At 47.9% G+C, this 12,774-nt stretch overlaps 1 protein-coding gene across 1 annotated transcript in view; it reads right to left on the bottom strand.

Annotated features, from left to right (window-relative positions):
• Positions 1-709: 709 nt before the first annotated feature.
• LOC125944327 (sodium/iodide cotransporter-like) overlaps positions 710-12,774 on the bottom strand; it is a 51,333-nt gene continuing 39,268 nt past the window's right edge. The window contains exon 6 of the mRNA XM_049664700.1: positions 710-805. Within this exon, the coding sequence (XP_049520657.1) occupies positions 710-805 (96 nt within the window). The remainder of the gene's footprint in view (positions 806-12,774) is intronic.

The following is a 12,774-nucleotide window of genomic DNA, read 5'->3' as shown; positions in this document are numbered from 1 at the left end:
GCGAGCGGCTGTACTAGGCGGTGTTTGTAGTGCCCTCGGCAGATGTTTATTGGTCAGGTTGGGTTGGTACCTGCTGCTGACTCGGGGTGGATAGCGGAAGATGGAGAAGCCTGGTCGAGAAGACGAGGACCAAAGACCTCGGCAATATCGTGAAATCTATCTAACACGTGCACATGGTAAGAAGACTGCCTTGTCATCAGCTATCCTCCACGCATTCGGACCGCGATAATTCGGAGTAAGATAATGGCGTTGGAGAGGGTTGAAGGTGGCCGAAGGGTAAGAGTGTCACGGCGGTTCACAGAGCAGGTGTTTTGAAGGCCCACGTTTCCCAGTTCTTGACGAACAACGGATTGTATAAGTAATATTGTACGTTGGACATCTCTGCGCTCTCCTTGCATTAAATATGCTGGCGATACGGCTTTGATTTCGCGCCGAACAATTCGGTTGATAGTCTCCTACGTGGAAGGCTGAGTAGGCATACCAACGTGCTCACACGTTGGTATCGCTGCCGTGTTCGGGTGTTCGGAAGGCGGGTGAATTGGTGGGCGATACGTCGGCTTTTAGCATCTTCGAAGCGTCGGAAATCAGTAATAATCTTTTTGACTGTCTAAGAGTTTTTAAACACGATCAAGTTAAACGCATCGTTGGCGATCCCTTTCAGTCTGTGCGCGACCTTATCGGCTTATGGTATTTTGGCGTCAACCTTCCGTCAAAGGGCCAGCACATCCTGAATGTACCTCAAGTGCGACTTGGTGGACGTCTGCACACGCGAGGCAGGTTCTTTCATGGTGGCATAGGTGGTGGCCTGCAGGTTGGCCAAACAACTCGCGAAGTTTTGTCTTACACACGCTCAAGCTTGTGAGCTCCTCTTCCTTGCTATCGAACCAGGCCTTCGGAGTTCCCCTTAGATAAAATATGACATTCACCAACATCAAGGTCGGGTCCCACCTGTAATGTGCGCTTACGCATTCATCGAGTCGAATCCAGACGTCAACAGCAGTGACGAAAAAGGACCCAGGGTCACGGGGGGGAGCCAGGATGACGGTTGGCATAGCGGCCATCGCTGACACAGTTTCACCGCCGGTAGACATGCCCAGAGTGGAGACTTGTTGGCGGTTGCAGAGCTTCGTCTTGCGGCATAAACCCAGCAACTCCACCAAGATGTTACGTGGAGGCAAACACAACAGGAAAACGTATTTACAGTATACTTACAAGGCGATCAAGCGTTCGACCACATTGTCGAGAGCGCGCGCCAGATCATCAGCGTCTCCTTCATCGGCGCTCCTCTTGAAGCATAGTATCGTGACAATATCTTTCGCCCAGCCAGCACCTCTGGTAATGTTGAGCGCATAGGTGGGCGCCTACTCGACACGGCCGCTCCAACTACTCAAAAACCTAAGAAGCCTGCCTTCGGCTCTTATACCCCTTATCCTAACCATCGACCGACAGGAGATCGCCAACTTGGATATCTCCTCTGTTTCCCCGGCTCCTCGCTCCGATGTGCAGTCACATTTCGCAAATCTACCTCTAGCCAGATCAGACTTTCCTCCTCGGTTCCAGAATCCGTCCGCATAGGGAACTCCCAACAAAAAGTTTACATGTTTTCATTGTCACCGCATCCGCCAAATCTCTCGCCACTGCCATAGTAGCTATACTTGCACATCACAGACAAATTTCCCGGTTATTTTAATGAACCTGCCTGCTATCGCTCGTATGTGCCCCGCTCCGACCAAGTTGCCCCTCAAGAACATGTGGCTGAGCCCCTCTACTCCCGCTCGACTTCGCCTCAACGCCACCAATCTCGCTGCCCCCAGGTCTGCCGACCATCCTCCCCGACCTTTCTACGACGCTGCCGGGCGGGAAACTAAGCAATGCAGCTCGAAGAGATGACGCTGAAATGCATCAATGGACCGAAAAACCACTACTGACGATCCCTACCAAACAGAACTTTCTGGATGTACAGATCGACGGTGTAAAAGTCACTGCAATCATCGACACTGGGGCACACCTTCCTATCCTGAGGGCTCATTTTCGTCTAAAGCTCAAGAAAATTATGATACCTGCGATCACTGAAGTCGTCTACATTGCCGATAGCGGAATAGCTGCCGTCCTTCGAATATGAACCGCTGGTGTTTGCATCGCTGATCGCCACACAGTTGCTCCAATCACCATCCTTGCCAAATTCCTTCATGGCCTGCATGACGTGATCCCGGGCGTCAACTTCCTTGCAGCGCATTCAGCCCACATCGAATATTCGGCCAGGCGCCCTCCGTCTTGATCTTCCCCTTCTGGAGCCCGCGGATCCACCTCCGAGCCGCCTCTGCTGCACCGAGTACGCCAGCTTGCCACCGAAGACGTTGACTTACGTCGAATTCGTGTCGTCGCAGCTTATACCTGACACTGACTGTTGTTTGGCGCCCATCACTGACATCTTCCTCACCCACGGTATCACAGTACCACATAGCATTCTGTCTACGGTGGCGAACTGCACCTGCCTTCCTAATCTGAATTTCAGCTTGACACCGCAAGTGCTGCCACGAGGCATCTCACACGCCCTGCTATGCGTCTTCGATGAACACGAAGTGGAAGCTTTTACGGTGGCCGTTTCTCCTGATTACCCGGCTCATCAGCAGTCCTTGCCCTGACAGCGCCATTAAGTCGATTATCCCTTAACCCTTCAGTAGAATCAAGAACTCCACCGTGTTCTGCTTTCGAACCTTGAGATTTTCGACATAAGGGGCCGTCCCTGGGGCAAGCAATAGGTATGACTCGTGACATAAATACCGGCGAGGCGCTTCCTATTCATTGGCACCAGTATAAGCTCAACGTTAGTATACTAGGTTTAGTTGAAATCTCCTCAGGCGCCGTATATCGCGCGCGTTTCCGTGCCTTGGCTTGCCACCAGGTGGCGGGAGCGCCGCAGGTAGCTCTACGGGGGTGCAGCTTTGCGTTCGCGAAGGCGCTCGGGTCCTCCGACTTCACAAGTTAAGAACATGAGTTTAAACTGTCATCGATGGCAGTTTAAATTTTTGTATAGCCTTGCACATCCAAGGCATGTTCTCGCTGCAGGAACCGCGCATAAAAATGTATTCGCATCACCAAATAAAATTTGATAATACAGGCCGTTGCTTCTGAAAATGCAAACAGGATCCGAGACGCACAAGCGTGTCACAAAAAGCACCGAGACTGCATCAAACACGCACCTATACACAACACCAAACCATGTGAAGGGCCGCGAACAGTGCTTCGCTGCCCCGTCTACACCCGTGCATGCCGAGCAAAGAAAAATACCCTGGAAAAAATTTCTGAGAACTGCATTTGTCGAGAAAATGGTGGTTAGCGAAGCTTGTAGAAAGACGATGCTGTCGCAGACATTCTGCTTTGTTTGCCCTAAACTCAGGGACGGCTGCTCTTTGCTGACATTCGGCCTCAACATCGCGCTCCCGCAGCTCGGGGTCCGTTGCTCCCCTCACGCTAGAAGGTCCCACGTGTAACAAGGGTAGTTCAAGGGCGTGTTTCAGGTTTCCGAGCCCACAGGGATATGCGCCATTGAGCTTGGACCCTTTCAGCACTGTCACCAGGATCGGCCCACATGACAGGCCTATGTGCCATTGAGCTTGAACCCTTTCTGCCCTATCACCTGGATCGCCCAACTTTTTAGCGTGACATCACCGACACTTGTGAGCCTACAAAGCTTCGCTTAAAACTAAATAAGCGCCAACTGTGCTCTTCGCCTCTGCCTTCTCTCCTAGCAGTTGCAGCAGCGCCTCTATGGTGTCCACAAGGAAACCACTGACGCGAGCGCCACGAGCACGGCCGGGATCGACTGGCGCGCGAGCTGCATCTTTGGCGCCCAACGTCCCAGGCTTCGCCGCCGTTCCCTCGGTGCGTCGGCTGCATTCGTCCACCTTCTAGAACACCATCAAGTAAACAAATAGGAGTGGACAATCAACATGACGCTTTCTCAACCTTCTAAAAACATAGTGCGTCACGTTTCAACACCTGCGATTTCTCAGTGCCGCCGAGCTTACCCGGATGTCCATTGCCAGCGCAGTGGCGTTGCCTACAGGAGGGTCATAAAGCGCGTTACTGCTGAGCACGCCTGCATGCAAACGCATTCGCGTCCGGCCCCGCTGGCTTTCGAAATGGTTTTTGCCAGTAGAAGCTTTTTGGGGACCTAAATCTTCTATAAAGCACTTCCACGACACCGTGTACCCCTAAAATAGTGAACAAATGGTAACCGCACCATCGGCACAAACCTGTCAATTTCAAGTACCTCAAAAAGAAATGCGTTTCTTTTTCAGAGGCTTTATGTCATGCATTCATATACACTGGGAGAACTTCGGTATATTGACTGATTCAATACCGCATATTTTAACGCGGTAGCGTTAAGGGCCCCGTGCCGCAGAAAATCCGGCGTCAGCATTGGCGTAAGCATCGGCGTCCGGGGCATCCATGGCGGAGAAATTCATGCCGAACCACCTCCACCCCACAGGCCTTCCGCGTTGCGCGGAGGGCCTCTGTTAGTGTTTGTTAATGAACAAAAGTTTTTGTTAGTGAACAAAAATTGAATTTCTTAAAATAAAATCCGCCAGAAAAATCTTAAAGTACGACTTAACTACAACCTACAGACATGATAGCGTCAGATGGTAATTTAAATATACGAGAAAAAAGCCTGATAAGCAGTCAGGGGTCTTTGAATGCTATCGCGTTCCTCTCTCAAAGGCGAAGCTTCTTAAGCGTCCTCCAATTCTGCTGGTCCGCGGCTCGGCTCATGCAATCAAAGCTCACGCAATTTTGGACACGTGCGCACCTCGGGGCAACTTTAAACAATTATTAAAATTATAAAAGAGGTCCTAGAGCCTTCACATTTTGATATAAGACAGTTTATAATGCCCCTGTAAAAATGTTTTCCCAGCAATGGATTCGTGTTCAAAAGTGAAGCCGACTTTAGGGGATCTAAAGGGGCCGACTAGTAGGTTGTATGTTCTGAAATCATTTGCCACGCGTTGTATAAATATAATCTTCTAGTGTTCTGTTTTTCTGTCTCTTAAATGTTCGTCAACTTAGCGTTAAGAGCAGTTTGAATTCTCTTCTTCTGGAATGGTTTCACATTGTGCGCTCTAAATGCTACGTGTTCGCAAATGACACGCTATTCAAATTTTCAATTTCTGTGCTATTTCATTTTGCTCATGTTTCGCGCCTTGTACTCAATGTATTGTTTCTCATGTATGTAACCACTCCTGCATAAGGCCTCTTATCAGACGCCGGCAGTACTCTTGAAATAAATAAATAAATTAGAGTAAGCTTGGTCTTTGTAACCTGGCTTTCCAGCGTTCTGTATTGCAGTGAAGCCTACTCATAAAGAAAAATGCGATGCGAACGGGGCCCGATAACGCCATAGTGTTCCCCTCTTAAAGGCGAAACTTAAGCGTCCTCCAATTTTTTACACTTTGAGACACGACAAAGTTCACGCCGCTTGCTTCTACATACATGCCATGGTCGTACTCGACGTTACTTTCTCGCATTTTCCCTTCTCTCAAACCTCTCCCACTGCACCGCGACGAGCCGCCACTCCCTGGCATGCCCTAGCGGGATTATTGCAGAAGCCCATCTTTCCGGCCAAGGGTCATGCTCCATGGGCTTCGCACCTCAACTAATTTTATTTACAGTCTACAATACGCACGAGAGAGGACGTGGCTACACACTGACATGAATTACGCTACTTAAGTTTATTAAAGACGATAGTTTCTTGGGCTACCTAAACTCGAAACAACTTTGCAAGTTACTCGATTCAACCGCCCCGTAAAAACCAAGCATGAGGAGAGGAGGTGCAGAGAAAGAAAGAGAGACCGACAGAAAGCGAGAACGATAAATAAATAAAATAAACTTTCTTGGCCAGGCGGGATTCGAGCCCGGGTGCCCACGGTGCGAAGGCGAGCGTCAAAACCACTAGGCTATACACCCACGCTTGTAGAACACGCATTTATGCGAACCATATGATTGCGTTGTACCAACGATTGCAACAGAACTTGCTGTGGGCGAGAGAAAGAGAAAATGAGAGCGAGAGAGAGAGAGAAAGAGAACCACAGATAGAGAGAGAGAGAGAGAGAGAGAGAGAGAGAAAAGGAAAAATGAAACGATGCAAATGAAAATATCAACGCGTTACAAAAGGTGTCGAAGAGACACTACGCGTTAAAAACAAGCCGACTGAAGCCGCGGCTCTGTAACCGGCTTTAAGCCAACAGTAATAAAAGGTCCCAACAGATGGCGCGAGAACAGGGCGAACACAAGAAATTCCAATTGAATTCAGCAAAACCTCCATTGAATTCATCATGGGAGAAGTAAGAGGGGAGAAGAAGAGCGTGAGGGCTGGGAGGGTGGAGTAGAGAGGGTGTTACTCATCAGGGGTGCCAGGAGACTATCGTCGTTCGACGTCATTTGCAGCAAAACAAGTAGATATGCAGCAAATGTTTCTTTCAAGTGCTTTAAGCAAAGAGGAACAGCAGCGCCACGAGATGCGAGAATCGTAGGCGGGTCCACGCAGTCACACAAGTTTGAAAACCGAGTCTGGTCTAGTAACGTTGCATTGCCTGTCCGCCGCGGAGCGCCAAGTTATTCAAAGCGAAGTGAAAAGATGCTAGCCAAAAACATCGTCAAGCCATCTAGCAGTCCCAGGGCATCACATGTCGTGTTAGTCAAAAGACGCCGCAGCTTCGGATGAAAGGCGAAGCATCGATTGCGATAGCAAATTAGTAGACTGCTAAACGAAGTAAGGGTAGTAGTTTTATCGGCCGTATAAACTTGAAAATATTCGCTTAATAAATTAACAGGCAAGGTGTAAGCGCAGAAGAAAACATGAAGACATCAAAGTCGATGACCGCGGACACTCGCAGTCAAAACGTTGGCGTCAGGAAGCGTGGCAGCAGCAACGAGCGAAGTGAGTTTCGTGCGGTCTATCGCTTCAACGCAAACTGCAGAGCGACGAGAACAGCGCACGCACAAATGTATGCGCCTGATCGCTTTCAAGATCAGACGTGCTCGACGGCGCGCGGCCGTGCAAAATACGCAGTTGGAGCCGGAGTAGAACGCCACCCCCCTCCCACCCACGCTGCCTTCCCGCTTCCCTCCCTGCGCGCGTGGGATTGAGCCGAGATCGTCGGTGCCCAATGCGCGCGGTCGCGAAATACGCAGTTGCTCTCAGAGAACAACGCCGCACCCCCCCCCCCCCCTTCCTCCCTGCCATCCCCCCACGGCCTTCATCTTTCTACCTATTGTACGGACGAGAGCTGGTTTTACCTCTCGACACTATACTCCCACCATCTGCCACCTCCACTAGCGACTACGGACGTGATGTCATACGGTGTTCTGCACCAGGCGACACCTGTTACCTGCCAGATTGCCCCTGTCACTTCCACCTCCTCGTCTCTCCTCCCGTTCCGTGATGTCGTTCACATATCAAGGCTGTGCTCTCTACGACTCCCTTTAAAGCTCCCGTACGGTGCCGCCGGGGGTAATGTAACTGAACAGTTATGCCACTAAACCAAGAACAAGCCTCTCTTGATTAGGGACAATCAGGAGAACGACAATATAACCTGGCACGCGCTGGTCGTTATTGGAAGGGCTAATAATGCGCATCTAAATATACCTATGTATAATAATTCCCCTGCATAATATATATATATTTGAGGTAAGAAAAAAAAAGAATTGTGGTATAAGAAACAGCGTACTTTTTGACAAGGAGTGGTGTCCTCTGTGCGGTATCCTATCCACTGCTTCGAAATGCGAAGTGGAAGCAAAAGACTAAACGACAACAGCCGAAATCATAGACTGCACGCATCCGAAATTCGCTCTGTTGGGGCTAATCGCTAACCTGCCTAAAATATTGCTTCAATAAAACATGCTTACATACAGCAATTTCTGAAGAATATTGAAGGTGGTATTGCTCACCTAAAAGACGCATAAGAAGTACGGCTCTTCGCTTACTCAAGTCGAAGTAGGGTGCGACAACATCCATATAGATTGTAGCTGCATGTGAATTCACGACCGATGACACGGTGCTGCAAGCATAAAGAAGTCGAACATTGACGAATGCAACGGCCCTCTTGGATATAAATTTTCTTACGATGAGCAAATCACGAAGCGTTTCCCATGACATTGGGCTGATGCCTGTAGTTTTCCGAGTTATTGTTTGGTGCGCATTATTGAGCAAAATATTTATTTCGGATTATATGCCTGTAATTAGTTAGTAAGCAAGCACAGAGAAGTCAAGTAGTCAGGAATACACCACGACATTAAAAAAGAATTTTTCTACAATGAACATATCTGGAAGTGGTTCCCAGCACATAGCGTTCCGACTTTGAGAGTCACTGATGTTCTCTACTCACCAGATATTTGACTTTGCTTTATATACCTGTAATTACTGAGTAAAGCCTTCTAATACCTGTTGCAAGCTGGTGTCAAGTTTCATGAGAGGAAGTCGAGACGCTGGGTTCCAGTTCTATGAACCTTAGCGCTTGTCTAATAAGAATGTACCCACCCCCTCTGTAATGCCACCTAGGCCCTGAGGGTATTGCAATAAATAAATAAATAAATAAAACCTCCATGAACGAAAGTACACCTTATAAAAATAGCACAATTCCGCCGTTCGTGATTGAATGTCTGCGCTTTCTACAGACAAAGTAGTTGAAACATCGGTCATTTGGCGCTTCTTGGTACAAAATAATGTAGGGAAACCAAATGTGTTTATAATCACACCTCGTTGTTGCGCTAAGTAGTCCCGCCAAGAAGAAACCCCGCAGCGTTTTCACGTCGGATAGGCTCTCTTTTATGTAATACGGAAGGATCTGAAAGATAGTAAATCAAACAGCAGATAACGCATTAAAACAATAAAATAAAATAGCTTTCTGCACGCCTCGTGTCATTTGCTATAATTCGCAACGTAGATGTTTAGACTAAATTTAAGGAAATGAAAAGTTGTTAGGCCAAAGTGAATTTGAAGATGTTCTAAGGCTCTGAAAAAGCCATTTCTCTTTCCAAAATATATCTTAAAAAGAACAGTGAAAGCCACCAGTTAACATTACGTGAAAGCAGTGAAAAAAATTTGGAATAAAATACGTGGGACCGCAATAGCTTTTTCGCAGCGCCTTGGGTTATAATCTCTAAATACGGTTTGCCTGGCACGTCCAGGACCTGATATTGTCGTGTCGGCTTCCAGGTTGTTGAGATCCACTGCAAACAACCCGCATCAAATTCTTGCGCGTTATCGATTTTCCGTACCTGCATGGCTTTAGCAGTGCCTTCACCGCTCCTATTGACTGCGTCGCTTAGGCCATATACACAGGGTGTTTTCTGACCACAGCTCTTAGGCGCCCGTTCCTACGGCGAGCGTCCTTGTAACCGAGCGAAGGAGCGCAGGGAAAGATGAAATCGAACGCGGAGCGCAGCGGGGGATAAAAAACGCGAGGCGGAAAGCGGAGAGGAGGCAGCAGCGGAACCATGAGGCGGAAAGCGGAGGAGGAGAGTATGTGGAAAGGGTGAGAAGAAAAGCGTAGCGTGCCAAGATGGCGACGAGATGGTACGAGAGTAGCGCGCCTCGTGTGGGAGGTATATCTGCGGCTTCTGCTGTGAATCGCGCCCATACTTCACCGACGCGCTGGCTCTCGCGATCTCCAGATTAGCTACTCAGTAGGGCCACACTTCGCTCCGTTTGCAACGTGCCGCACAGATTGTCTGCACCGCCAATACATCGCGAAATGAAAACACGTGTAGAGCTGTGCTCAAATTTCGCATTAGGGAGTATCGCAATCACCGGTTATCTTTAATATGCCGGTGACCTTGAGACACCTGTCGTCTTCACATGCAACGTCTAAGACGATGCGGACATACTTTGCCGCTGCTTAAGTTACTTCGAAAATAATAATTAACAAAATTTTGCTATTTAACTCTTTCAGAAGTAACTTGAGGGCAGTTGCTTATATAAAGAACGTGCACGGTAACGTAATTATTGCCTAGGCATTTATTTAGAAATCGAGAAAATCACACGTAGTAAAATCAATGGCCAAACTCAGGCAATATCGAGACTTAACGCGTCCTGCTACGTGTCGAACGGCAACGTCCTGTAAAGAAGTATGGGCGAAGTTTGAATGATAGCATGCCGGCGCAAATCCTGACCCGACTGTCAGCGGCACATGCTTGCCAGGCAAAGCGTGCAAGGTAGATATACCTGGTAGCGAAGCTTCCATAGAAGCCCATACGTTCAAAACATGGCGGTTCGTCGGTGGTTCATGGGGCTTAGCGCCATCTGTGTGACGAGGGAACACTTCCAGCGGAAGAAAAATAATCTACCGTCATATCCGTTAAAAACAGACGTGACGTCATTTCGTTCTCAAAGGCGCGAAATTTGTTTTCAGAATCCTGCCATTACAGCTGTATATTCAAATGCCCCGCTATACGACTTAATGGGGATTCCGAGCTTTCAGCGCGGAAAGCGATGCAGGAAAGGTCAGGCGTACGGGTGTCGAAATCGCATCCCTGCTCAGAACATACTTTCTTTGGAGGCCGACGAACGCTTTGGGCGTAGAATGCTCGTCCTTTTGTTAGATGCCAAGCCCGTCGGCCAGCGCGGTCGCACGAAAACAACTAAATTAAACAATTATCTGGTGGTCGCAACTTAACTGGTTTTAACTTACCAGGTTAAGAAACACTCAAACTACCCGCGTTACCAAATTTAGACAAACGTCGGCAAGCAAAACAACACAACATGTGAGGGGGGCGTATTGTAACAGGTGAACTTTACGAGCGCGCCTTTCTGCACACTTCAAGAGCTGCATCGCATTACAAGTGATAGCGGCGTGAACTCCCGCCGCTATCAATGGGCGCTCTTACGGTTGGCGCTGAAAAAAGGTATTTATTGATAATGATCAAGTAAAAGAGAATTGTCTCTTCTTTTCTCGCCATGCGTATATAAATTGATTGGGAACTTTATTTTCGTTGAATGGATCTAATTTACTATTCATATACCGCTAACAAACCATTACCATCGTCTTGGCGCTCTTTGGTCACACCTGGCCCTTGCGCCAATAAACAATAATCATCATCATCATCTAACTGTGTCTGTCTTTAATTATGAAACGCTTTTTTCTTTCCCACTGTTTGTTCCCTCCAAACATAGTCGCGCTTCAATCGCTGCTCCCATAACCACCCTTGTTGATGTCGGTGACAATTCGTTCTGAACTGCTTTTCGCCCGAAGCTTCGCGACCTATGTGAATCGACCTTGAAGCGTGCCGCATTAGCTGCCGGGACTGGCCCAGACGTTCTAACTTCCTCGCGTTTATCATCACAGGGCGTTTCGGTCCGATATGGTAGCGGGGCCGCCTTTTTCGCGCTCCCATGGCACGCGGTTTCGATATCTCTGAGCTATGCATGCTATACTATGCATTGCTATGCTATTGCTAAATCGTTTTCTATATTGATAGCATGCTATAGGGGCCAAGTTCGTCACACCAATTGTAGCTTTAAAAAATTTGTATGGCTCAAGAAGAACAAGCTGTATCATTCATGCCCTTATACAACTTCCTTTTTTTGTTGTGTTTCTGTTGTTTAGCTTTAACTAAAGATTTCACTAACCTGATCGTAGTTAGAGATGGCACCAGAAAGCACAGGGTCGCAGTCTCTGTACCAGTAAATTACGGCTATTCCGGTAAACGCAACGAGCACAAAGAACAGTAACATCATCAACGCTCCACCGATGGCTACCCTGCAACAAAAGGTGCCCACCTCGTAAGTGCACGCATTGCACCTACGTTTCGGTGATAGTTCCAAGCAATAAAAACTAAACGCACACACCTTTTAGCGTCACGGACAGTCCTAGCAGCCATGAACCTTTGGACAGCCATTTGGTCATATCCCACGCGTACAAACACGAAGGGTATGCATGCCACCAGTGCAGCCCACATATTCTCATCAGTGGTGACGTCGAAGTCAGTCCTGATGAGCAGAACGCGCAGAAGCTTTACAAATGCATTCGTAATAAATGTATTCCTCTTATTCTCCAATAAGTTTCTCAGAGGCTGAGGTGCCCTGAAAACATTATACATTCGGAATATCTGACGCACGGCATATGAATTCATCCAAGGACGGTTATAAGAAGCGTGTACTTGAACTCGTACCATTGTTCTCACTGTCCATTGGATGTATGGCTAGGCTGCAAATTCCTCACAGTAACGTAAAAAATAATATACTAGAACCGGAACAGGAGCGCGTGGCCACGATATCCGCTGAAAACTGTCGCATTGTTAAGTAGGCTAAGTATGGCAGGAACACTTTCGCGTCACTTCAAAGAGTCTTCTAAACAGTTTGTGCAAATGACGTCTTTTTCAGCCTCTTTTCCAAAACACAAACTTCATTGTCTAGCATTTTCGTTCGGTGAAGCCCAATCCCCGCGCATGTATTCACGTAATATTGCTTTACCCATATTTCAATGACCATTTAATTAAGGTAATGTTCTGCTAGATTTTTTTTATAGTATAGCAATCTGAAAGTCGTAAGTCCGAATCCTCTTCCAGTCCACTACATTTTCAGGCATGGAGTGCCGCCTGACACCGGCAAAAAAAAAAAAAAAAACGATATCGCCGACAAATAGTGGGGATATACTAGTCAAGGTGCAACCAAATCAGGAAGGCCCACTAAGCTTAAACAATGTCGCTTCCTCACCATAACAGGAATTGGCCTCCCTGGTGTAGTATTCGGCCGCTACCTCCCTAATGATTGCT

The sequence above is a fragment of the Dermacentor silvarum genome, chromosome 3, assembly GCF_013339745.2.
Source record: "Dermacentor silvarum isolate Dsil-2018 chromosome 3, BIME_Dsil_1.4, whole genome shotgun sequence".
Lineage (NCBI taxonomy): Eukaryota > Metazoa > Arthropoda > Arachnida > Ixodida > Ixodidae > Dermacentor > Dermacentor silvarum.
Note: the sequence above shows the minus strand (reverse complement) of the source record. Positions and strands in the feature narration are given on the sequence as shown.